The sequence below is a fragment of the Doryrhamphus excisus genome, linkage group LG20, assembly GCF_037039965.1.
Source record: "Doryrhamphus excisus strain RoL-2023G ecotype Guam linkage group LG20, RoL_Dexc_Guam_v1.1, whole genome shotgun sequence".
Lineage (NCBI taxonomy): Eukaryota > Metazoa > Chordata > Actinopteri > Syngnathiformes > Syngnathidae > Doryrhamphus > Doryrhamphus excisus.
Window position 1 is genome coordinate 3,471,749 of NC_136376.1, and position 26,690 is coordinate 3,498,438.

Genomic DNA, 26,690 nt, shown 5'->3' on the forward strand with positions numbered 1-26,690 from the left:
TCGCCGCCGTCGTTTGATGAGACACTCATGAGAGACTGACAGAATCAATTACCGAGGAGCAATGTGACATGAGTGCCACCTAGCTACCTGGCATCCAACGCTCGGGCCAGAACATGGAGGCAGCTTGTGACGGCTGAGGTTTCATTTCCTGGAAATAAAACAACAGATTATATCAAAAGTGTACACACATGCAGAACATATGAACTGGAAGATACAATAAAGCTTATTTTTTCCTACATTTTTCTTACCAAAAAGAAAGAGTCTGTGTCTTACTAGAGCCACAAGCTTACAAAAGAGGCTGCATGTGAGAAGAAAGACAGGTCATGAAGACGCACGGGACAATATGACAATGATTATTCAATAACGATGCAAACAGGAAGCAGGAATACATCAATGTTAAATAATGTGTGTGAACATTATGATCCATTTGTGGAAGGGGCTGACACACACCTTGCAATCATTTCTTTCTCCTTTTTGGAGGCATGGCTACCGCTGGTGTCAGAGTAGGACGACGCAGACAGGAAATAGAGCTGCTGGCTTCTCACGTATTCTCCCAAAAGAGGAAGGATGACCTGTGAAAAGAAATAAATACACTGTCTTTTAATTAATATTTGCATATACCCAGGAAGAAGATGTCAATTAAACTATATTTTAAAAATCATAATAGACTTCAGAAAATTACATTAAATATGTTCATGTAATTTTTGACTTGTTGTCCACAACCCACCCAGAATGGGACAGCTAATGGAGAAACACTGCCTTAAATATAATATAATATATGATATAATCATACGATACAATACGATATATCATATATCAACTAACAGTTCATGATATGATATATATATCATAGAATAGAATTATATAATATAATATTCTATTCTATATATTAATATATATACATAAAAATTTTATTTTAATATAATATTTTTTTATATTTAATATTTATAATATACATGATTATATTGTATTATATTATATTATATTATATTATATTATATTATATTATATTATATTATATTATATTATATTATATTATATTATATTATATTATATTATATTATATTATATTATATTATATTATATTATATTATCAACAAAAACATTGTGTCACCGTTACACAATGTATACATTCATTGCAACACAACATGATGTATACACCTGGAAAGTTATTCATTCATTTTCTACCGCTTATCCTGACGAGGGTCGCGGGGGTGCTGGAGCCTATCCCAGCTGTCTTAAATGGTGTGTATTGGCACAAAATGCAGCCCCCTACAACACATCTTTTTTATACCCAAGTCAGCAACCGCTTACGTACGTCTAGTACTATATGACATTGTATGCAGAATGCGTATTACATCGGCACCACCGTGAAGCAGTCACGGCATTATTGGGTCCAGCATGACCCCACGCAACAGTAGGGGTCACACCTTGCTTAACCAATTCCTTTATTTGCAGAGAAGAAGCTCTCAAAGAAAGAAAGGTGAGTATGTATTATCCCACAGCTGCAGAAAAAGCAAGAAGGAGGCATAACCTATAAAAAAAGGAGGCATTGACAGTATGGGAAAGGGAATTTCTGACTAGAAGATTATTATTATTATTATTATTATTATTATTATTACCAGAAATTCACAAAGAAAGCCAAAAACGTAACAACATTTTGAAATTGAACCCGACTGGGTCACCCCTACACACACTTGGAAATCGAACCAGGGTCTATTGAGCAAAAAGCGTGTGAAGTTGACTCATACAGCCCTCTCTGCCGGTATCCGTTACAGCTAACCCACTTCCTCCCACATACCAAAACACGCAGAACTGGACAATATTATTCATAAGTGTGAATGGTTTCTTTATACTGTATGTGTCCTGTGATGGGCTGTTCACTCTCAAAGTCCCTTAAAATGTATTCATTTAGTCATGAATGAATGACTAAATGTGACACGGAGTCATGCATGGTTGTGGTAATCGTAGCGTGTTCCATGTGAGGCATGACTGGGTGGGACTCGATGTGCCCCCCCCTTCCCTCGTCAATGCAAAAATATCTCTTTCCATTCGCCGCCTCCGCGGCGGCAGAAGTGCGTGGGAAGCTTTAATCGATGTCATGATAGCAATCGACACGCCCACATGGATTTCTTAAATGGCTAAATAAATTACGCGGCCACAAAGGATTTTTCAGGGAAGGCGTTACCCGTAGCAACCATTTAACAAAACTAATTAGATGACGGAGTTGGAAATCTTAACTACAGGCTCTGCGTCAATGATAAAGACCGCATAGTGGATGGTGGAAATGGTCTTGATGTGATGAGCAAACCTTGAGGAAAAACTGAACAGGTTGCTGGTGCGACGCTCTCTCTCCTTTAGAAGTCTGGCCTCTGGCTTGCGTCACCTCTGCGGACAAGTCATGTTAATTTAAATAAATATATACAAGCAAAAAAGGAAAAATCAGCAGTAATTTTACAAGAATAAAGTTAAAATATTAAGAAAACAAGTTCTAATCTAATGAGAAAATATTGTAATATGACATCATTTTAGTTGCATAATGTTGACTTATATGTTAAAAAGACAGTAGAGATACAGTATTATAAAAATTAAATGGGAAATTAGGCTGTGGAAAAAGTTAGTGTTACGAGAATAATAATAATAATAATAATAATAGTAATAATAATAAAATTAAAATGTATGGGGATAAAGCCTTAGTTAGGAGAAGAAAGTTTACAAGAATAATAATGAAATAGTTTGAAAAAAACAACAAAAATAGTCAAAAAGCAGCAGTAATTTCATAAAAATAAAGTCAAAATATTGTTTATATATTGTATTATATTATATATTGTGTATATATAATATACAATATATTGACTCATTAATCAATATATATTGTTAAATATTGTATTGAGTTGCATTCTTTAAATTCTAACTAGAAAAAAGTCACATTTTCTAAGAATAACAATAATATTATGAGGTACAGTAATGTCATTTTAGCAGAAATGAGTTGAAATATTAAAGATTTTTTTTTAATCTGCAATAGTATGACAAACAAATGTGTGTTGTGGCCCTTGCATCTTTTCATTTTCAGTATGTGGCCCTCGTTGGAAAGGTTTTGGACACCTCTGATATATGCAAAAACTGCAAAATGACATTATGTCCAAAATTTAATAATAATAATAATAATGTTTTTGCACTTCAGAAAGTCTATTTCAAATAATGTCAAATCCAAAACGAGCCCGAGGCGGGAGAATGCAGAGAGTCGCTCAGCATTCATAGTCAACTGATGAACTGTGAGTGCGCATAGCTCAGTCCCACATGCAAAAAAAAAAAAAAAACTTACATCATGCAGATGCTGTGGTGTCGTCATATTTTGCCAATATTGTCACAGACATATCACTTTTTTTTATTTTTTTTTTTTATTGAAAACGTTACCCAGCTCCCGCATGTGCTCCTGGGCGTCCTCGGTGTAAAGGAGCAGGCGTTGGAGGAGAGTGTAGCCAAAAGAGTTAGCGGTGGCTGGGAAATCGACATCCACTTTTTTGCGATCCCTGCAGAGTGATGTAAAAAAACATCAGGAATTGCGACGCTGCAACTCGGACACAGTGCAGTGAGCCAAACAAGGCAAAGGAATGTAAATATTGAGGACAATATACAGCCATGGAAGTGTAAATAACATTTGTGGGTTGCACTTAAAATACATTCTTGTCCCCCCCCCAGTCCCCTAAGGACGTGCACCAAACACCCTTAAGTTCCAGTGAGTGATTTGTGGAGTAAAAAAGAGAGGAAGATATCTTTCATTGTCCTCACCTCCACACTGTGTATCCGTTGAGCTGAAGGAACTTGAGCACGTCCTGGGCTCTTTGTCGGAATTTGGCTTTTTCCTTTGCAGTCAGAGTGTCGTATGGGACAAGGATCGCGTGCCGACTCCCCCCTGAGGACACACACAGAGTCAACCGCAGTATAATGGATGCCGGCATAGCCGCCATTCAGCTGATTTGTGAACCAGGAAGTGGTTTTTTTATAAATAGTCCATTTGACTTGTTTAAATATTTAATTGGTCGCTTATTATTGGCCAATCGCAGGGTACATACAGTATAGACAAACAACCATTCCCACCCACATTCATACCTATGGAAAATTTTGAGTCACCGATGGATGTTTTTGGAATGTGGGGGGGAAGCGGAGTACCTGGAGAAAACCCACGCACGCACGGGGAGCACATGAAGAAACGTCACAAACATAATGGTTAGCGCCGCTCAAGTAAGAATCCAAAAATGTACCACTTCCACACAAGATGGGAGGAGAAGTAGTTTTCGCTCACATTCATACCATTTATATTCATATACACAGGGAGAACATGCAAACTCAAAAGAAAAGAAAAGAAAAGGAAAATAAAAGGAAAAGGAAAAGGAAAAGGGAAAGGGAATGAAAAAAAAAGAAAAGAAAGGAAAAGGGAAAGGGAATGAAAAAAAGAAAAGAAAGAAAAAGGGAAAGGGAATGAAAAAAAGAAAAGAAAGGAAAAGGGAAAGGGAATGAAAAAAAGAAAAGAAAGGAAAAGGGAATGAAAACAGAAAAGAAAAGGAAAGAAAAGAAAAAGAAAGAAAAGAAAAGAAAAGAAAAGGAAAAGAAAAGAAAAGAAAAGGAAAAGAAAAGGAAAAGAAAAAGGAAAAAAAACTGTACTATAGGTGACTATAGGGATGTTATGTCATGCCTGGAGGGCTCTAATAATGTTTTAAAAATATGTTCAGGAAGCTGTAAAGATGTTTTCTATGCTCGCACTACAAAAATATTCCATTTCTAATAAAGGAAAACTAATTCTTCTCTAAATGTGTTATTGTGGTATTGATCGACTACACATGATTGACTTTTTCTTTTGCATGCGAGCTGGACGAGGTTGGAATGTACGCTATTAATTGAATGGGCCTTTCAGATGAGTGGCATTTCCCGCTGTGACCTTCTGTTGGGATAAACCCTACCCTAATCAATCTCATCTCTCTGTGGGGACGACTGGAATTCTTATTTTTTCTGCAGTGTGTGTGTTTTATGTGAAATAATTCAAATGTCCTCTTTCGATAAGTAATACTAAAACGCCCTTGAAACCAAACATACAATAGATGCACCAACTTTGGTTTTTGCTGTCTATTGAAAATAAACACGAGTCGTTATCTAACGGTATGTGCCAAGGAGACGCCAGAGCTTGAAAACCATCTTACGCTATTAAAGTCGATGAAATACATAAACGGACTAAGACATATTGATTTGATGAAAGCAGTGTTACTCTGGGGCGGCACGGTGGGCGAGTGGTTAGCGTGCAGACCTTACAGCTCGGAAACCAGGGTTCAATTCCACCTAAAAAAACAAAGTTGAAATATTAAAGAAGTTGCCATAAAGTTGTAATATAATGATAAACCAACTAAATCTAGAATTACAGTCGCTTTGGGAATGTAAATATTAAAGAAATATTATGGGAACAAAGTCCAAATATTAGAAGAAGAACATGTAGTATGAAGATTCATTCATTTTCTACCCCTTTGCCTCACGAGGGTCACAGGGGGGTGCTGGAACCTATCCCAGCTGTATTCAGGCGAGAGGCGGGGTACACCCTGGACTGGTGGCCAGCCAATCACAGGGCACATATAGACAAACAACCATTCACACTCACATTACAATTCATTTATTTTACAACTTACAATTTAGGCAATTTGGGCTGCAATTTGAGTGGGTAGCGCGCAGACCTCACAGCTCGGAGACGAGGGTTCAATTCCACCCTCGGCCATCTCTGTGTGGAGTTTGCATGTTTTCCCCGCGCATGCATGGGTTTTCCTCCCACATTCCAAAAACATGCTAGGTTAATTGGCGACTCCAAATTGTCCATAGGTATGAATGTGAGTGTGAATGGTTGTTTGTCTATATGTGCCCTGTGATTGGCTGGCCACCAGTCCAGGGTGAACCCTGCCTCTTGCCCAAAGACAGCTGGGATAGGCTCCAGCACCCCCGCGTCCCTCGTGAGGAAAAGCGGTAGAAAATGAATGAATGAATGAATGAGTGAGTGTTACTCTGCTCTACTGTTTAGCAGAGATGTGGAACGAAGCCACAAGCTGGAAGTCGGCGCATGTTCGATTCCCGGCAAGGAAACAAATGCCCATTGGCGGGGCCAAAGCCCGGATTAAAACATTTTTTTTTTTTTTATGCGGAAACTGCAAGACTAAGCCGAATCAAACATGTAGTGACCCTTAACGGCAAGAAGCCTAAATGCCATTGTAACACTGTTAATGCCATTATGTCACTCGGGTGAGGTGTCAATCAAATACAAATCAGTAAGAAGACAGTAAAAAAAATCTCCTTGATGATTTGAAATGCATGAAACAGCCATACAAGGTTCTGATTTATGCCCCAACTGTCATGTTCTATCCTGAAATCCCGAAATTCGCCCTGGCCTCTGAATGAAAGCCACTAATGAATCCTGCTCAATCTCTACAGCAAAGCCCTTTGAGCCTGTGAACAAACCTCTCTTATTAGGAAGAAGATTTTGATGTTGGCCGTTTTTTTGTTTTTTTTTTAATTCAATGGTTTGAGCTCGGACCTCCTACTGTTTCTCAGTCATCTGGTGAAATCTTTCAAGTCCTGCCATTGTAGAACAAAAGCTCAGTCCGGAGGGCGAAAGCTAAAGTTTTTCAGAAAGGATTTTGCAACGTTTCCCTTCTCGAACGAACTGCGGATGTGTAGTTACGAACACCTCATTTACCCTCGGATCTGTGGAAGCAACATAAGCTCATGCACAGAAAGCCTGAAGATGGTTATGGTACCTGTACTCTCCAGTTCTAGTTTCTTCTTCTTAGCCCAGGAATTGTGGTAGTTCTCAGCCAACTTTTCAGCCATCGCCTGAGGAACATGACCAATTACTTCTCCTTATGGATGACCACAGTGTACGGTAGTTTTTACATGAAACGTGCCGACAATACTCACACACTGATCCCATGTTAAGGTAATGCTACTTGTGTCCAAAGGTTTGGGGCTGAAGGTTGAGGTTCCTTCGAAAGACAACTAAGATCAAGGAGAAAATGTGTAAAAACCTCTAAAGTTGCAATCATGGAAGATTACAATTCAGGATTCTACCAACATTTTATGGAAACACAGAATAAATGACTCTAAAATTGAATATAGGGGTGTTATTTCCTGTTTACGTGACTCTAATAATGGTAAAAACATATTAAGAAAGTCCTAAACATGTTTTCTATGCCCTAACCATGTATTAATGTTTCCTCAGTGGGGGTCCTCCACACTGGGGGCTGTGTCGGGTCTGCTGAGTGGGTGCCATACTTGGGTCTCTTTGACCCGGCCGGCTGGGGGTTCCTCCCTTTGATGTGGGGGTCCGACGGTCTGGCAGAGTCGAGGGGCCCGGGTGCTAGTCCCCCGATGGCACGGTCTGCGGCTCCTCCCAGTGTGGACGGCCCCAAATGTGGCGTTTTCTTGATCCTCAGTGCCATGACATGTGTGTGTGTGCGTGTGTGTGTGTGTGTGTCTAGTATGGTCTTTTTCATTCATTCATTTTCTACCGCTTTTCCTCACGAGGGTCGCGGGGGTGCTGGAGCCTATCCCAGCTGAGAAAACCTGTTTTTCTTTTTAATTGTGGTAATTGTTTTTAATTCTTTAAAGCACTTTGTGTTGCAGGAAAAGTGCTCTACAAATAAAGTTGATTCGATTTTGATTTGATTAATATTAAATACTAATCTGGCGGCACGGCGGTCGAGTAGCGCGCACACCCCGCAGCTAGGAGTCCAGGGTTCAATTCCACCCTCGGCCATCTCTGTGTGGAGTTTGCATGTTCTCCCTGTGCATGCGTGGGTTTTCTCCGGGTACTCCGGTTTCCTCCCACATTCCAAAAACATGCTAGGTTAATTGGCGACTCCAAATTGTCCATAGGTATGAATGTGAGTGTGAATGGTTGTTTGTCTATATGTGCCCTGTGATTGGCTGGCCACCAGTCCAGGGTGTACCCCGCCTCTCGCCCGAAGACAGCTGGGATAGGCTCCAGCACCCCCCGCGACCCTCGTGAGGAAAAAGCGGTAGAAAATGAATGAATGAATGATTAATATTAAATACTACGAATAAACAAAAAACGACGGCAAAAACCGGTAAGAAGTGCCACACCTGTCCAGACTGCGAGATTCTTGGCGGGCAGGTATGGAATCCGAACACATCTCCTTCTTTGGTGCGCTCTATGGTCCACCCAAAGGCCAGCATGCTCTTTATTGTCTCCTTAATGGCCCAGCGGTATGCTTCCTTGTCCTGGTAGAAAGACAGATAACTCTCGTGTGAAGCTGAAATTTGTCAGAAGGGAAAAGCAAAATCTATTTGAGCAATTGTGATGTACAAAGTCATATAGCAAAGCCCTGGAAGGAGGCTGGTGATTCATACAAGCAATAATTCAAAGGCCAAGCACTGAGGCTTTTTCATCTTTTTATATAACATAGAGCGAGCGTGTAGGTTTTGTTACCTTTTCAGCCAGAGCCCTGTATGGCTTGAGGAGGGGGTGAACCTTGGCGTTCTCGCATAGCTGCTCCCCGTGAACCCAGCCGTTGGCAAACTGACAAGACGGAACACATGACAAGAAGACGCAGACGTTAGCATGAACGTATTCCTTATACACTTCTCATGTCCGCCACCTTATCGAGAGACCACTTCTCATGAGTATGCTCGGCGTATTTGTTGACGGCGACCTCCAGTCTCTCTGGCACGGACACGCTGGAGGAAGACAGCGATGAACATATCAAAATGGAGTCCCGAAGGTAATCCGCCCGTAAAGAAACTTAGTCAGCGTCTTTCTCACTGAGATGTCTCAACGGGTTGCGGGTCAAAGTTTCCATCTGCATCCAAGGAAGTGTTTAGGTCCGTTTGGGATACACCGTTTGGGTCCAAGTGGTCTGGAGGAAGCGCCTTTGCTACCGCAGCGAGGCATTGGACACACAGTTTGGAGAGTTCAGGCTCATAAGGCTGTAGAGGAGGAAGAAAAATGGAAACATGTACAGGAAGTAAAGATGGAGATAAATCACAAATGTCTGCGAACCATTTACAGGTCAGCAATTCAAAAAACAATACTCGGCTGCACGGCGGTCGAGTGGTTAGCGCGCAGGCCTCACAGCTAGGCGACCCGACTTCAGTCCCACCCTCGGCCATCTCTGTGTGGAGTTTGCATGTTCTCCCCGTGCATGCGTGGGTTTTCTCCGGGTACTCCGGTTTCCTCCCACATTCCAAAAACATGCTAGGTTAATTAGCGACTCCAAATTGTCCATAGGTATGAATGTGAGTGTGAATGGTTGTTTGTCTATATGTGCCCTGTGATTGGCTGGCCACCAGTCCAGGGTGTACCCCGCCTCTCGCCTGAAGACAGCTGGGATAGGCTCCAGCACCCCCCCCACACGACCCTCGTGAGGTTAAGCGGTAGAAAATGAATGAATGAATGATCATCGTTTTGTGACTATTGAAAAACAAATGATATGTAATACAATAAGTAATGTTAGTATTCGGCATTCCTAATGCTAATGTGCAAGTTTTCATGTAATGCGAGTGTAAAGCTGACTATAGGGGTGTTAGTGTTTGTCTAGAGGGCTCTAATAGTGATAAAAACCATATTGTAGATAACTTTTCTATGCTTTCTATGCTATACTCCGGTTTCCTCCCACATTCCAAAAACATGCTAGGTTAATTGGCGACTCCAAATTGTCCATAGGTATGAATGTGAGTGTGAATGGTTGTTTGTCTATATGTGCCCTGTGATTGGCTGGCCACCAGTCCAGGGTGTACCCCGCCTCTCAGCACCCCCTCGACCCTCATGAGGATAAGCAGTAGAAAATGAATGAATGAATGAAAAAAAAGCAATACTGTAAAACTGTGGAAATAAGTTTTGCTCTGTTTTTACTCACTAAAGCCGAGCCTTACCATTTTATATGCTGTTTTTTTTTACCGATAACGTACACTTCGACATGACAGATAGAAGTTGTAACAAGTCAACAGCAAACAGCTGGAATTGGACACCTCATAGATGTTCTATTCAGTGGTAGTTCCCTGAAGATGCTTCTGGATTCTGCTGCGCTGTTTGATGTAAGACAGGAATGTGCTCATGAAAGCCATTCTTTGATGTTCCCATGTTCTCAATGAGTCAGTACGAGTGTCAGAAATAATAACAGTGGCAAAAAAGGAGAGGAGGATTTCACTCAACTCCCACGGCCTTCATTTACTGGCTGAGAAGTTTTCACACAATGAGGTGGGTGTTTAATTTCATTTTTACAAGATCACTCTTAGTTTCAAATATCTGCGGTAGTAGAAGTTTTAACCTTGTGGGAAATTCACCTGGTTGGAGACCCTTGAGTGAAAAATCATGTTAATTGAAGCTTTGAATTGCTTTCACCTTCTTTGCCAGCGCCTTAAACACGCCCCAGAAGAGTTTCTGAGACAAGTGCAGCTCTTCCTCGGAGGCAAGGCTGCGGTCCGTGTGACCTCCAGACAGGAAGTAGTACTTCCACCTCTGGTCGTAGTGGCTGGTGAGAAGCTGTAAAGGGAAGTGATGTAACTTCAGGTTCAGCTTTGAGTGTGTTTTTGCAGCTACCTTGAGTGGGATCCTGCTGTGGTCTGTGAGAGTGGTGAGATCCAAGACGAGCCGTCGAAGGAGAGGTTGCATCATGGCTGCTTGGAGTTCACTGAGGAGACATACAGTATGGAAAGTGGACTTGAAACTGGACCGTATCCTTGACAAAATGGCACGATGACTCATTAATCACAGACGATCACATCATTAGGGAATGAGGAATCTAATTAAGAATTGTCATTAGCAAATTAGAAAATGATGTCCGAATCATGGCAAAACATTATTGATGCCTTTCAAACAAGTAGCAAAAGCACTGCAGACAGGAAGTGCAGTATCTTGCCGTTTGCCCTCAGCTTCCTGATAGAATGTTTGATTTGGTCTGGCAGCGGAATAAAAAAAGTACCTTATCATGCAGATAAGAGTAATAGCCAAGTACACTCAGAACCAGAGGATGTCGTACTTGCACACGGCCAATAAGCAATGCTCAGTGGTGTCCCTCTGGGCCTTAGTCAGGCTCGCAGCCCTGGAGAGGCTGTAGATAGCCTGGATCAGAGAATCCATCAAGGCGGCGTGGTCCTCCAGACCGCTAAGGAGAGCGGAGCACTTGGTGAGCAGAGGAAGCACAGTCGAGCACAGGTACCTGTTGAGGGCCAAGGCCATGTCGGTGGATCCAAAGTCAACCTGCAGGAGGATTAAAGATGGACGTGTGACTGTGTTATTTCATGTATCTATAATAATATAATAAATAATAAACAATCATTGCCTGGGCAGGTAGGAGTTAAAGGGCATTGCTATTGGTGGCAAGCTGCGGTTTAAATCAATACTAGGTCACAGGTCACGCGTTCACAATGAATTTGAGTGGGACAAGCGAGGAAAAGTTCACTAATGCTCACCGTGTCGAGAGAGACGGCAGTCTGAAGGTCAGACAGAAAGCCAACCTGGAGGAGATGGAGGAGGAAAGTCCGTTTCTCTATACCATACACACGGTCCAGAAACAGAACCATAGCTGCCTTGTGGTCGGGGCAGAACACCGTCGATAAGTCGGGCTCAACTACGCAACCATCTGCAAGAAAGTTTCATTGCCGTCAGTGTCATTGATATCGAATCTAAAAGGTGCCCTATTATGGGAAAGTGGGATTTTAATGATGTTTTAGCAGTAATACAGACTTGTTCTCACAGCCTGTGCCTTATAGTCTGGTGTGACTTATGGAAAATATTTTATTTCATTTGAACATGCATCAAATTACAATTGAATGCATCCCATAATCAGTTCACAGTTCCACATGTCCAAAAGAAGTAGGAAGAAGCAAAGCTTATTAAATCCTACCCCTCCATTTGGTACTTTTACAAGCAATAACTGTTACATTTGTTCACTTCCTGCTTTCCTAATATAATAAAAAATATATTATTTTTTTCTTGTTTTTTTTTTATTATTTTTAAAAATGTAAAGTAATTTTTATATATTTTTTTGTCACGTACCAAAGTACGAGGTGATATGAGCATCCAATGACATAATGGGTACCATAGTAAGTGTCAATATAGTGATATATATAGCACATCATGACTGGTTCAAGACTCTTCAACCAACATGCAAACTCCACACAGAGATGGCCGAGGGTGGGATTGAACTCCGGTCTCCTAGCTGTGAGGTCTGTGCTAACCACTCAACCGCCGTGCAGGCTGGGAGTAAGTGTCTCTTATCTTATTCGTGTCTCATATGTCTTATTGTCAGTGATTATCTTTACTATATTGGGTAATACAAATGTGAAAGATGTTTTTTCCGTGTCTAGAGGACCCTAATTATATAAAAAGGTTATAAACAAGTTTTCTATGGTAAAATTCCAGCATCAAACTTGGATTTTGGACATCACACCACACCACTGAGATCTTAAACTGGTGAAGAACATGGGCCCATTAACTCCTACTTGACCTTTTGACACAGATGGGACTTGGAAAGAGATGCTAATGACGCCCTGAAGATCCTGGATGGGTATGAGCGACCTCAGAATGGCTCGCATGCGGATGGCCTCCCCTTTGCCTCCTTGAATCAGCTGCAACAGTTCAGAAAATAAAAGTATTGTGAAATGATGTGTACTGTACATACTGATAACAGGATAGAGAAGTTGGGAAAATGTTTTATTTACAAGCTTTTTGGCTAGCTGGGACTGTGCGGCTTATCTTTGTGAAAGCTAGCGATGCAGCTCTTGATGTAGTATTTTTATCTGTTACATCTTCTCTTGCTTTGTACTGCTGTTGTGTCCAAAAGAAAGATATTTCTTACACTGGACAAGGCAACAAAAAGCAAACATAATTCAACATGACGTCAATGTGCATGTATTGTAAATATATATATATATATATATACAGTCTGTGGACTAGTGTGGAAAGCACATATAAGTCTGTGGATGTGTATCAATGCCGTGTTTCTCCATGAGGCATTAGCGTTTGAGGTGCAAGCAGATATTGATGTCGAAAGGACAAAAACACTCACTTGCATCTCTGGAGCACAGCGCCCCAGCAAGTCAATGAGGGCCGAGTAGAAGGTCATGATGGCGTGGCCCATATGAATGAGGTCATCCTCACTGTCCTGCACGGCATCTCTGTAACGGCAACAATTATGACCATTAGCAGCTTGCCAATAATTGGATAGTGGTGGTTTTTTTGAGAAGAATTAACAGGCTTATTATTATTATTTAGGATTATCATGACTGCATGACTGATCAGCACTGCAGAGACACACCTTTTTAATCAGGCTTTTAAGTAATATTTTAAACTTTTCTTATGTTTTTATCTTTTTAGTCTTATTTTATGCTCTTAGTCTTTAGCTTTTAACTCCAGTATTTCCTCAAGGGGGGTCCTCCACACTGGGGGATGTGTCGGGTCTGCTGAGGGGGTGCCATGCTTGGGTCCCTGCGACCAGGCCGGCTGGGGGTTCCTCCCTTTGATGTGGGGGTCCGCCCGTCTGTCGGAGTCGGGAGGCCCGGGTGCTGGTCCCCCGATGGCACGGCCTGCGGCTCCTCCCAGTGTGGACGGCCCCAAAGGTGGCGTTTCCTTGATCCTCAGTGCCATGACATATCTCCCTACTGTGTGTGATTGTGTGTGTGTGTGTGTGGGGGGGGGGGGGGGGGGGGGGGGGGGTGTCTAGTATGGAGGGAGGGGCTTTCTTTGTAATTGTTTTTCCTTTTAATTGTGGTAATTGTTTTTAATTCTGTAAAGCACTTTGTGTTGCATGTCTTTGCAGGAAAAGTTCTCTACAAATAAAGTTGATTCGATTCGATGGATGACAGAAAAAAAACTGTGACTGACAGTGTTGCATTTGACCGGTAGGCAGTGCAAGGTCCATCTTCTGATATCATAATGGCTTCCTCCATCGCTGCTAGGAGACCGTTCCCTCCGTCACCCCGCAGCGCAGGACCAAAACACTCGGGTCGACGAATCAGCAACCTCAACACCAAGTAAGCGTTCTCTTCCACACTTTCGCCTGCGGTCAAGAAGAAGCAGATGTACCTTGATTTGTTTATACGACAGTGGATGTTCTATCAACGTTACTATTGGAGAAGACAGCAAAGCGTAGAAAATCCAGGTAACGTTCGCCCTCCACGGGGTTCCATCCGATGTCAGGGTAGCCTTTGGCCACAAGCAGAGGGCAGCTTTTAAGACCACAGCAGGCGAGGTAGTGCACCACCTGGATATCAGACGAGTGGAAAGAAAGGTAGATTGTTCACTTGAACATTCATAAAGATGCAATCAATGTTCAGCTCACCTTCTCTAGGTCAGGTTCGCTTAGAGCTAAAGCCAGCTCGTTGTTGTCCATGACAGAAGCTGCTGCCACATCCAGAGGAGTGGCCCCACGCATGGATGGTGAAGCTTAGAGGGGAAAAAACATTACATACAAAACCCACTCAAACTGTATCTTTGCTAATTGTATTCCCATATTTGGACTTTTAGCTCATATTTTTCTTTTTTAACTTTACCCCCAAAAATGCTGAATTGTGGGAACGTAACCATGTGATGTAATTATTCATTCATTCATTCATTTTCTACTGCTTATCCTCACGAGGGTCGCAAGGGATGCTGGAGCCTATCCCAGCTGTGTTCAAGCCAGAGACGGGGTACACCCTGGACTGGTGGCCAGCCAATCACAGGGCACATATAGATAATGCAAAACTGACATGACAAAAACCTGCCTTGGTTAGAGTCCATTTTGGCTGGATTAATGACATTAACCAAGGCACCACTGGACAAACAACCATTCACACTCACATTCATACCTATGGACAATTTGGAGTCAATTAAGCCAATTAACCTAGCATGTTTTTGGAATGTGGGAGGAAACCGGAGTACCCGGAGAAAACCCACGCATGCACGGGGAGAACATGCAAACTCCATGCAGAGATGGCCGAGGGTGGAATTGAACTCGGGTCTCCTAGCTGTGAGGTCTGCGGGCTAACCACTCAACCACCATGCAGCCTGTGATGTAATTAATTGTTCATTCATTCATTCATTTTCTACCGCTTTTCCTCACAAGGGTCGCAAGGGGTGCTGGAGCCTATCCCAGCTGTCTTCGGGCGAGAGGCGGGGTACACCCTGGACTGGTGGCCAGCCAATCACAGGGCACATACAGACAAACAACCATTCACACTCACATTCATACCTATGGACAATTTGGAGTCGCCAATTAACCTAGCATGTTTTTGGAATGTGGGAGGAAACCGGAGTACCCGGAGAAAACCCACACATGCACGGGGAGAACATGCAAACTCCACACAGAGGGTGGGATTGAACTCGGGTCTCCTAGCTATGAGGTCTGCGCGCTAACCACTCGACCACCGTGCAGCCTACGATGTAATTAATTGTTATGAAATGATATTTTTAGAATGTACAGTCATAGGCTGCAAACTTTGACACGTACCCAGTCCAACACTGCTGTTTTCCAAGAGGTAGCTGAGGTGATCAAACAGGGCGCCCTGGTTGGATCGGCTTATGCGGCAGAAATAACAAAGGAATCGGCAGCAGCTGGCCACCATCTTGGGAAAGGAAATCTCCTAGCAGGACAAAATCCAATGAGCATGCAAAGCCATGAGAGTCAATGCCATGGTTGATGTAATACTGACCTTTGATTCCTTCTCTCCAAGAACATTGACCATCACCTGCATCACCGTCTCATGCATCCCCAGCGCCCTCATTAAGTTGGGGTGTTGGTAGAAAACCTTATTGTTCATGATGTCTCTATGAATAGTATTAAAGAAAGACTGACGTTTGACCAGAAATGTAAACAAACGGCATCATCTGCCCTTACCCGAGTCGCCTGATCATCAGCTTCTCCTCTTCTCTCCCCATGCGAACACTGAGTAACGAGCGGATTTGGCCCAGTGATGACAGCAGGGTCATGGTGTCTTCCACTGAAGCTTGGCTGATCGTGTACGCTTTGGAAAGAGGGGCCGCCATTTGCCCACCCAGGCCCTGATACTGGCGGTGCAGCAGTGAGAAGACGGCTCTGATCAGCCCGGGTTCCTCCATCTCAGTCTCTTGGGCCCAGTGCAGCATTGTTTCTGATATTAACGTCTCGAGGGACTCTAGAAAATAGTAACGATTGGTAAGACCACTATGGTATCAAAGTTGAGTGGCAGCTGCCAATCTTTGTGACATGAAATCCTGATCACTTTAGTCTAGGTGCAAATGAAGACCTGCTGCTAATGTATTGTGTCTCCTTTCATTTTTAAACCCAGACTAACCTTCTAAGTACGCACGTACTTACTGGGGCTCTGTGGTCTATTAGCCTCCACTTCTACAGCCCTCCTCTTCAGTCCGAGAAGTCTTGCCGCAAGGCTGAAGAGCTGATCTTTCACCGACAACTCGGTTGACTCGTCCTCCTCCGAGGCGCCGTCCGATTCAATTCCTGCAGAAAAATAAATATGAGTCTTGCGGACAGATAATCACGGCAAGTGTCTTCTCAAGAGTTTCTTATCGGCTCGCTAAATTTTACAAGGCTCAGTGAGGATGAATAATGAAAACAGGAGAGACCACAATGTGTGTTGAGAAGATGGTGGAAGTCTCGTAGGAGCTGTCGGGTTTCCGCCGGGCATGGGCAGTTCTCTGGCTGGTCGCCATTGTCTCTGAAACTCAGAAGCATGTTGATCTGATGTGAACAAAACAAAACAAGGATATCACCGTTAAAATGAGAACTTGGGAAAGTAAAACCGTAAGGCAGCGTTCCAAACGCGGCCGCAAAGAAGTAGAAAGTGAGTGAGTCGTTCAACCAATACAAGCAGTTGATGTTTGCTAAATACAAGGATGAAGAGGCTTGAACCAGTCATGATGTGCTATATATATCACTATATTGACACTTACTATGGTACCCATTATGTCATTGGATGGTCATATCAACTCGTAAAAAATATAAAAATATAAAAATTCTAAAAAATATAATAAGAATTCTAAAAAAAAATAAAAATTGTAAAAATTATAACAACATTTTGAAAAATTATAAAACAATTATAAAAAATAAATTACTTTTTTTTAAATTATATTAGGAAAGCAAGAAGTGAAAAAATTTAAGAAATTATTTTTAAAAAAATTATATAAAAAATAAAAAACAATTATAAAAAATTATAAAAAATAATAAAATAATTAAAAATATTTTTTATTATATTAGGAAAGCAGGAAGTGAACAAATGTAACAGTTACTGATTGTAAAAGTACCAGATGGAGGGGTAGGATTTAATAAGCTTTGCTTCTTCCTACTCCTTTTGGACATGTGGAACTGTGAACTGATTATGGGATGCATTCAATTGCAATCTGATGCATGTTCAAATGAAATTAAACCATTACCATTACCGTTACCTGCTCTTGCGGAGGCGAGCGGAACTCCTTGGTCTTGCGTGCGGTGAGGGCAGCCGACATGTTGAGCGCCTGCATGACTTGTTTGTAGCGGAAGCGCTGGTTCTCCTGCAGCTGAGTCACAACATTTTCCGAGAAGCCAACCACGGCTTCTACCCTGTGGCGCACCTGGATATCACACAGGTAGGTCAGCACGTTGCAGAGCTGGAGGGGAAGAGGTAAACATATCAGTTTGCGAAAAGAACTAACAGTACTTTTATGTGTGTGTGTGTGAGTACCTCAAGTTTGACCATTTCTGGAAGTTTCATTTTCAGCAGTCCTTGTTTTGGATAATATTTTCCATCTTCATCCTCCATTGAGAAGACTCCGGGTTCCATCAGTTTGAGGACCTTAGCCAGGTCCTCATCAGTCAGCGCCCCCATTACCAGAAGCGTATAGAACAATTTGATTAGAGGAACCAGTAGAAGCTCTATACTGCCCCCTATTGGGTCTCGGACACCCCGATGCACATCCCACACGGCTGAAATCAGCATCTCCACTGTGAGGCTCTTCAGTACATCCACGGGAAGTTCAGGACTGTCACCACAGGCTATTTCCCATTCCAACCAGTCACTCCTGACAAAACACGGCCTGGAGAACTGCATACGTGGTTTAAGAGACGTGCTCCCCTGAATGCTCGGGATGCCCAACGGCAGTTTCCTGCCATCGAGACTTGAATAAAGAGTGATGTCTCTGGTTTGGTCCGTCATGGGGACGATGTATTCGTGGTTCATCATGAGACAAGCAGTGGTGTGGCTGCTCAAGTGAACCTAAAGAAATAAAATAAAATTAGTCTCAATGAACAGAACCAGGAAGTGAAGTACGCACACACCTGGATAAGAAGCTGGTAAAACGCAGAGCGAAGCAGCCCGGGCAGATGGGGATTCTGGATGGCGTGAAGGACTTGGGATTGGTCCACGTGGCTGCAGATGGCGTGGCAAACTCTTGTGTTGCCAAGCGAACACACGGCGCAGTAAAGCAGGAGGGTGTGGTACTGGAAAGTCAATAGGTCGTCGAGTTCCGACAATTCCAAAATGTCTACACTCCTGTGTGATAAAGCGGAATTAATAATCAATATTACATTCACGTGTGTAAAATACAGTGGTATCTCTGTTAACGTCCGCCCTGGTTATCATGTTTTTCGGTTAAGATGCAAACTTTTTGCTAAAATGTTGCCTTGGTTAGTGTGCAATATGGCGCACTGTTTCTTTAGCATTTGTTTAAATCAGAGTCGCTGCTGCCAGAGAGAGATACGCTACTGTGACAAGGGTGCAAGACCTCAATTTTAGGGCTTAAAGAGAATACCGCCATAATTTCAGAAGTATGGAAACAACAAACGGCTGCGCTGGGTCCCACCTCCGTGTGGTGCTGCTTGTTTGTTTCTGATAACGTATGCTAGAGATGGACAAATGTGTTTCCAACTAAATATATTTTACGCCTGGAATCCAATCTGCATTTAGCATTCTTGGTTATTTATCTATGAAAAGGGGCGTTTTCACAATTCATTCAATCTCCAGCTCGCCCTTATACATGAGTGGACTCGGTGTGGGATTAACTTTAAGAGAATTTTTTTTATGAATGTAAAACTGTACATTCATTCATTCATTTTCTACCACTTATCCTCACGAAAATCCCAGGTGGTAATGGAGCCTATCCCAGCTGTCTTCGGGCGAGAGGCGGGGTACACCCTGGACTGGTGGCCAGCCAATCACAGGGCACATATAGACAAACAACCATTCACACTCACATTCATACCTATGGACAATTTGGAGTCGCTAATTAACCTAGCATGTTTTTGGAATGTGGGAGGAAACCAGAGTACCCGGAGAAAACCCACGCATGCACGGGGAGAACATGCAAACTCCACACAGAGATGGCCGAGGACGGAATTGAACTCGGGTCTCATAAAGATGATGAAGATTCTTAATATTTTGACACTTTCTTTCTTTATTTTTTTCATTTTCTACCGCTTATCCTCACTAGGGTCGTGGGTATGCTGGAGCCTATCCCAGATGACACGACAAAAACCTGCCTTGGTTAGAGTCCGTTTTGGCTGGATTAATGACATTAACCAAGGCAGCACTGGACAAACAACCATTCACACTCACACTCATACCTAAGGACAATTTGGAGTCAATTAGCCAATTAACCTAGCATGTTTTTGGAATGTGGGAGGAAACCGGAGTACCCTGAGAAAACCCACGCATGCACGGGGACAACATGCAAACTCCACACAGCGATGGCCGACGGTGGAATTGAACCCGGGTCTCCTAACTGTGAGGCCTCCGCGCTAACCACACAGCCCTTAACACTGTACATAAAACTATAAATATTGTCTATAAAATTTGTGGGTGTCTGGAACGGACACTATTCTCTATTGGAAAAACCCGCCTTGGTTAGAGTCTGTTTTGGTTTGAGTCGGCCCTTCTGGACCAGACTAACATTAACCAAGGTAACACAGTAATTCAAATCACTTCAGACCTGTTTTCATCAGGGATTTGGAGCATCATGACCTGAAGAGGATCAAGGCATTGGACTCTCCAGCCGTGGCTGTCATCAGGACGATCGACCGTTACATTCAATGTTCTGTCCGGCATTCGGGTCCACGATGCCCGCCTCAGATGCTGGACCTGAATCCTGGGCGGGCACTGAGGCGTGGACGTCGTTCGAAGGCTGCGAAGTAAACCGGCTGAGAGCGGCATCACATTCTGGGCGGATGGGAAGCCAGGGAAGCGTTGCATTAGCTGCAAATGTGACGCATTAGGAGGGTATCCTGTCTCACATGACTCCCTAAGCTGCTTTTAAGGTTTACGGCTCTCTATCCAGGGGTGCCAGTGTATTGACCCCCCTTCTGTAAATCCTATCCACCTTGGGAAAAAAGCGTGATAAACATTGGCGAAAGTCAGAGCGTGTTCACCGTGACAACTGATGATGACCTTATCATATAAAAGCGGACAAAAATCGTATTTTTCATTCTGCTCAGGTCATAACCGTCAATTTTAGTGGTTTGGAACCAATGTGTCCTCCTTTCGTTACGGTTGATAGAGTTGAAGAATTGAATTAACAGCTATTAGCCTCATCCGAGGAGGGAACAACACCACCGGGATGTGTGTATGGTGTTTGGGAATGCTGACTGGTGTTAATGGAGCAGTGGCGTGAGCGCCCGTTGTGTTACAATGCCTTTTTCACGAGATGACTTTACCTTGATGCATCCCAGTTCAAACTGGAACATGTTGCTGGTGGTTGGCTTGATGAAGACGGCGGGGAACAGCTTCGTACCGGCCTCCACCTGATTCATTCACAAAATGCAACACTTCACACACACTCACAGGAATCAAAATAATAATCGCATTCTAAAATCAAACTTAGTATTTTCATACTTAGAGCATAGAAAACCTAATTACAACCTTCTACATAACATTTTTAAGTATAAAAATATTAATATATTAATATAATACAACAATAATACTATAATAATATTATTAATAGTATAATATTAATTTAAAATATTTATTAAATTTTATTTATTGTGCATATTATTTATAATAATATTATTAATATAATATTAATTTACAAAATTTATTATATATTTTTATTAATCATATGATTTATAATATTATAAGAATATTATAAATAATATAATATTAATTTAAAATATTTATTATATTTTATTTATTATACATATTATTGATAATATTATCATATTGTATTTTAGTATTAGTATTACACATTTTTAAAGTATGGGTTATGGACCTAGCAGTAGGCCAGTGTAATTATTATTATTATTTCTTGTGAGATCATTTACATCTGCAATAAATTCCTGTTCTGGCCATCACGTCTAGTGTTTGCCTCAAATACTGACAACTAGTGGTCAATTAATATTTGTATTTAAGTTAGCTTTCTTAAGCTTGAATTTACTTAAAATATTTTTTATGAATAAGTTGAATTCAGCTATAAAAGCAATATAATTTATTAATTAATTCATTTTTTTAAATGCAATAGAGTGAGGGCGCGGTGTTGGAACCGCAATGTACAAGGACGACTCTAATCGGTTACCACAATAAGACGATAAAAAAAACAAATCCTTGTGTTACGTGCTACCTGGTAGAAGGTGGCCATCTCCACCCCGCTGGAGGTAAAGGTCAGCATCCCAGTGGCCGTGTCGATCAAACAACCAATTTCCAGTCCGGCACTCCTCCGACTGCGAGACAAACCCGTCGCTTCTCCGGCACAAACCATGTAACAGTTACTCCTCTTCACGCTGTGGGAGTGGAGAGGATTGACATTATCAGGCAGCTTGGTGGGAATTTTACACTGAATTGAGCCAACGACGTGGAGCACGATTGACTGCATTTATTGCCATACGTCCAGGCCAAGATACAAACGCTGACCTCTCCTGGACCTTGCCGCCATCGTCTCCGAGGGTGACAGTCACTGTGAAGCTGTTGTCAGCGTCAAAGTTTATGTCATGTTGATGGAAATCTGGGGTGACCCATCCCACCCACACGTTGAAAGGCTCTTGGCCTGGAAGAACTCTGACCGAGTAGTAATACTGCAACACAGAGACCTGATAATAACCATCAAATGTATCCTTATGAAGCTGCTGTGTTATTTTCTTACTGACTAAAGACTAGAAACTAGAGACCAGAGACTAGAAGAGGACAGTACTACAGTCTTACTCTTGAGGCTGGAATAAGATGATCCGAGTTATCTTTGTCAACGAGGACGTCTTCCAGAAGCCGAGCAGAGGAGTTGCTGCTGACCAGGCCTGGTTTGGTTCTCTTTAGCATGAACCTTGAACACAACACAAACAAACATCAAAGAGTACAACTCCATGTTATCATTAAAGTAATCCCTCGCAGTTGATTGGTTCTACACAAAGACCAAGTGAATTTCCAAGAAGTTGGATTCGGTATGCGCTGCACGGTAGTTGAGTGGTTAGCACGCAGGCCAGACAGCTAGGAGACCAAAGTTCAATTTCACACTCGGCCATCTCTGCATGCTCTCCCCGTGCATGCGTGGGTTTTCTCCGGGTACTCCCACATTCCAAAAACATGCTAGGTTAAACTCCAAATTGTCCATAGGTATGAATGTGAGTGGGAATGAATTATTATTAGGAATAAATTGGGAATAAAGTCCAAATATTATGATATATATTATGAGAATAAAGTAGAGATGTCCCGATCCGATCTTCACAATTGGGATCAGGGTCCGATCTGTTTTTTAAAGAACAGATAATATATGGGAAGGCTGCACGGCAGTCGAGTGGTTAGCGCACAGACCTCACAGCTCCGAGACCCAAGTTCAATCCCACCTTTGGCCATCTCTGTGTGGAGTTTGCATGTTCTCCCCGTGCATGCATGGGTTTTCTCCGGGTACTCCGGTTTCCTCCCACATTCCAAAAACATGCTAGGTTAATTGGCGACTCCAAATTGTCCATAGGTATGAATGTGAGTGTGAATGGTTGTTTGTCTGTATGTGCCCTGTGATTGGATAAGCGGTAGAAAATGAATGAATGAACATTTTTGACAAAGTGAGGGAGCGAGAAGGAACCGAGAGACGACTATTATATGAAGTGATGAACCACAATGCCTCCAAATGCCAGCTTTCAGCGATCCCTCAACAACCCACCGTTGCTTCAGTCTTGACGTTTTGTCTTGGCTGTGATCCTTGTAGTCCAGCTCCTCTCTTGAAGTCGCAAAACTGTGGGCCGACTTCATCAGCACTTCAAAGTCAGAGTCCACCTCCTCTTGCTCTTTCCGTCCTAAAAGGACAACAGCAATTAATTGCAGCAGCAGCAGCAGCCCCTCCCCCCATGCCCCCGGGGAACTTAAGCCCCTTCAAAGTCGAGATGCAGGGTTGGGGAAAAAAAAGTGAATAGTGGACAATCTAATGCAGACATCTGCAAATAATTGGGATATGCAGTGTGTCCTCTGAGGAAAAAACATCACGAGGGGATGGAGGGGATGGTGCGCCGACCTGGAGAGAAAGAGCTAGACGCCACTGGCAGCACGCCCCCCACGATGGGGCTAGCGAGGACGGCGGCACACTCGATGGACATGCTCAGACGATAAAAGGCCATTTCTCCGCCTCCGCTGTGGTGTGCCAACAACCGCTGCGAGACCCTCAAGCTGGATAAGGAATCTGTTGAGCTGCCGACTCGATTGACCTTGAATGAGATTCCAAAAGGATATGGGAGGATCAGTTGTGTCAATAAAGCCCTGCTGGGAACAACGTAGGGGCTTGGATCTCAATCTTATACCAACAAGTACAACTTCCTTCATATTAAACGCACAATAAGCGTTCTTAATTTTTTTAATGTTTGCATAAACAAACCTGCAAGCTGGGATCATCTGGCGGGATGGACGTAAACTGAGGCTGTTTCCAACTCATCCACAAGGAGGGCTCTCGAGCCATATTGGCCGCAAAGGGCTCATAACCCTCCTGGAGCCCGTACGCCGTAAAGTACTGCAGAGAGTCCTCCTGGCGGCCCAGGTTTAGTCTCCCCACCTGGTTCACACCCACACTGACCACGGGCAGCAGGCCTGAAATGTCGGGAAGGGAAAATACAGACGCAAAACTGACTACAAATGTTCAATGAATGCAAGATGGAGGAATTGAACTTGGGTTGAAAGACCATCTCGGATGTCAAAGTCCCTGGCGGCCAGCTCTGATCCTCGGTTATTAAACAGTAACTCTCCATTGAGCGTGACCATCATGGTGCGTTCGGTCAGGTCCAGCAGGCAGCCCACCACGTCCCCGCTATGCCAGGCACGTCCCAGGGGCTCGCCGCCTTCATGGTACCACAGAGCCTGAAAGCAACAGGAAGAGGTGGAATTAGGGCCAGGTAAGTGGAGACACTTCCATTACAGAATCATACGCTTGCCTTAGCAGGATTGCATCCATCTTATAAAGCAGGGTTCTCTGATTATAGCTGCTATACTTACATCTACTATACTGGGGAATATGACTGGAAGGAAAGAAGGAAAGAAGGAAAGAAGGAAAGAAGGAAAGAAGGAAAGAAGGAAAGAAGGAAAGAAGGAAAGAAGGAAAGAAGGAAAGAAGTAGGAGAAGTAAAGAAGTAGTAAGTAGAAGGAAAGAAAGAAGAAAAGAAGAAAGGAAAGAAGGAAGGAAGGAAGTAGTAAGTAGAAGGAAAGAAGGAAGGAAAAAAGGAAAGAAGGAAAGAAGGAAAAAAGTAGAAGTAAAGAAGTAGTCAGTTGAAGGAAGGAAAGAAGGAAGGAAAGAAGGAAGGAAAGAAGGAAGGAAGTAGTAAGTAGAAGGAAACAAGGAAGGAAAAAAGGAAAGAAGTAGAAGTAAAGAAGTAGTCAGGTGAAGGAAGGAAAGAAGGAAAGAAGGAAAGAAGGAAAGAAGGAAGGAAGGAAAAAAGGAAAGAAGTAGAAGTAAAGAAGTAGTCAGTTGAAGGAAGGAAAGAAGGAAAGAAGGAAAGAAGGAAGTAGGAGAAGTAAAGACGTAGTAAGTAGAAGGAAAGAAAGGAAAGAAGGAAAGAAGGAAGGGAAGAAGGAAAAAAGGAAAAAAGGAAAAAAGGAAAAAAGGAAAAAAGGAAAAAAGGGAAAGAAGTAGTAAGTAGAAGTAAGGAAAGAAGGAAATAAGGAAGGAAATAAGGAAGGAAATAAGGAAGGAAATAAGGAAGGAAGGAAAGAAAGAAAGAAGGAAAGAAGGAAAGAAGGAAAGAAGGAAAGAAGGAAAGAAGGAAAGAAGGAAAGAAGGAAAGAAGGAGTAAGTAGAAGTAAGGAAAGAAGGAAAGAAGGAAAGAAGGAAAGAAGGAAAGAAGGAAAGAAGGAAAGAAGGAAGGACAGAAGGACGGAAGGACGGAAGGACGGAAGGAAGGAGTAAGTAGAAGGAAGGAAAGAAGAAAGGAAAGAAGGAAAGAAGGAAAGAAGGAGTAAGTAGAAGGAAGGAAAGAAGGAAGGAAAGAAGGAAAGAAGGAAAGAAGGAAGGAAAGAAGGAAAGTCATTGCGCAATAACACACCAGTGAAATTGCCAACAAAATGTCGTTCAGCATAAGTATAATAATAAATAATAATAATAACAATGTGGAGAATAAATAGATGTCATCAAATATGAACAGCAATGTACATCATCAACAGTAAATTGCACAAATAATGTAAATAATTTGGAATAAATAATAATAATTTCAAGTTTTGCGTGTGCGTGTGGACAGTAGAGGGGCTTATTCGGCATTCAGCAGTCTGATGGCCAGGAGGAAGTAGCTGTCTCTAAACCTGCTTGTACTTCCTACTATCGAACTATCTGATTTGTAAATAATCGCCTTATTCCGTACGTCGGACACTCCTGAGGAATAAATGAGATGCACTTCCTGTGATCGCAAGGCCGTGTTAAGAACATTGGAGTCTCACCTCAAACCCATCAAACACAAACGCCTGGCCATCCGAGCCCAGCTCCTTATCCGGAGCGCAGCCCGGCCGTGCCCAGCCCACTCTCATCTTCCCCGCTGTGACAAGTTCACATTCAAAGTACCACTTCCCCCGAGTCACAGCGTAGGATTTATCAGCTCGGAACACTCTGCACTTCTCATCACTGAAGAAGCATCCGTTTGATAGAGCGACTGCAAAGCCAATAAAAAAGGGAAAAGTTATGCAGTGGTGTTGCCTTCAGGCCCAAATCACTCGGCGATACAATGCTGATGGATGTCACCATATGACGTACTCTTCTCCTGGTTCAGGGTCTCCAGGCTGTAACCGTAGGCCAGCAGGGTGCAAACTGCCTCCCTGACACCAGTCCGACCCAGTCTCCTGGTCTTTTCATCAAGCAGGCTGTAGGGCACCAGGTTTGGGCTGCGCTTTGTTTTTGCTTCCTGAATGAACGCATTCAAAGCGCAAAAACGACAAACGTTAGCCAGAGAACGGTGGTGCAGGGAAAACGTTCTAAGAGCTGCAACCTGTTGCTCTCCGTAGGTCCATCCCTGCTTGATGCGTTCTCTGGCCCAGACATTGTGGGCGTTCTCTGCCAGCAGGTTGACCGCGTCCTCATGGCTGGGGCTAACGAAAACCTGGCTTAAGTCTACAGGTGCAGGTCTGTAGCCGCTGCGTTGCTCATACCTAAAGGCCGTATAAGACGCATCAGAATCCATGTACAGTCATCAGCTAGCTAGAGAGTTAGCAGTATGGCGAGCCGTGAGTTGTGGCCGACAGCAGCTCCTGTGTGAACGGTCGCTGCATGTGTTGTGTTTGTTAATAAAGCGACTGAAGTGAGTCTCCCT

The 26,690-nt window shown here is 42.9% G+C and overlaps 1 protein-coding gene and 1 long non-coding RNA gene across 2 annotated transcripts in view; one reads left to right on the forward strand and one right to left on the reverse strand.

The window, feature by feature from the left end:
- Positions 1-26,690, reverse strand: part of ryr2b (ryanodine receptor 2b (cardiac)) — a 79,613-nt gene that overhangs the window by 37,307 nt on the left and 15,616 nt on the right. The window contains exons 24-64 of the mRNA XM_078787273.1: positions 26,370-26,529; positions 26,138-26,285; positions 25,828-26,036; positions 24,087-24,261; positions 23,786-23,994; positions 23,429-23,618; positions 23,081-23,213; positions 22,129-22,243; positions 21,841-22,001; positions 21,551-21,710; positions 20,652-20,738; positions 19,931-20,157; positions 18,282-18,495; positions 17,689-18,219; positions 17,414-17,614; positions 16,595-16,709; positions 16,329-16,469; positions 15,870-16,146; positions 15,685-15,799; positions 15,483-15,615; positions 14,334-14,437; positions 14,120-14,255; positions 13,877-14,051; positions 13,062-13,170; positions 12,501-12,621; positions 11,464-11,633; positions 11,031-11,251; positions 10,592-10,682; positions 10,394-10,534; positions 8,816-8,979; positions 8,652-8,730; positions 8,483-8,572; positions 8,137-8,274; positions 6,952-7,029; positions 6,792-6,867; positions 3,793-3,916; positions 3,418-3,533; positions 2,312-2,388; positions 451-572; positions 249-298; positions 88-148 (exon numbers count right to left, since the gene is read on the reverse strand). Coding sequence (XP_078643399.1) covers positions 88-148; positions 249-298; positions 451-572; positions 2,312-2,388; positions 3,418-3,533; positions 3,793-3,916; positions 6,792-6,867; positions 6,952-7,029; positions 8,137-8,274; positions 8,483-8,572; positions 8,652-8,730; positions 8,816-8,979; positions 10,394-10,534; positions 10,592-10,682; positions 11,031-11,251; positions 11,464-11,633; positions 12,501-12,621; positions 13,062-13,170; positions 13,877-14,051; positions 14,120-14,255; positions 14,334-14,437; positions 15,483-15,615; positions 15,685-15,799; positions 15,870-16,146; positions 16,329-16,469; positions 16,595-16,709; positions 17,414-17,614; positions 17,689-18,219; positions 18,282-18,495; positions 19,931-20,157; positions 20,652-20,738; positions 21,551-21,710; positions 21,841-22,001; positions 22,129-22,243; positions 23,081-23,213; positions 23,429-23,618; positions 23,786-23,994; positions 24,087-24,261; positions 25,828-26,036; positions 26,138-26,285; positions 26,370-26,529 — 6,144 coding nt within the window. The remainder of the gene's footprint in view (positions 1-87; positions 149-248; positions 299-450; positions 573-2,311; positions 2,389-3,417; positions 3,534-3,792; positions 3,917-6,791; positions 6,868-6,951; positions 7,030-8,136; positions 8,275-8,482; positions 8,573-8,651; positions 8,731-8,815; positions 8,980-10,393; positions 10,535-10,591; positions 10,683-11,030; positions 11,252-11,463; positions 11,634-12,500; positions 12,622-13,061; positions 13,171-13,876; positions 14,052-14,119; positions 14,256-14,333; positions 14,438-15,482; positions 15,616-15,684; positions 15,800-15,869; positions 16,147-16,328; positions 16,470-16,594; positions 16,710-17,413; positions 17,615-17,688; positions 18,220-18,281; positions 18,496-19,930; positions 20,158-20,651; positions 20,739-21,550; positions 21,711-21,840; positions 22,002-22,128; positions 22,244-23,080; positions 23,214-23,428; positions 23,619-23,785; positions 23,995-24,086; positions 24,262-25,827; positions 26,037-26,137; positions 26,286-26,369; positions 26,530-26,690) is intronic.
- LOC131108248 (uncharacterized) lies at positions 10,061-11,313 on the forward strand. Its single transcript, XR_009120434.2, has 3 exons — positions 10,061-10,249; positions 10,425-10,526; positions 10,588-11,313. It is a non-coding gene; the product is annotated as an uncharacterized LOC131108248 (long non-coding RNA).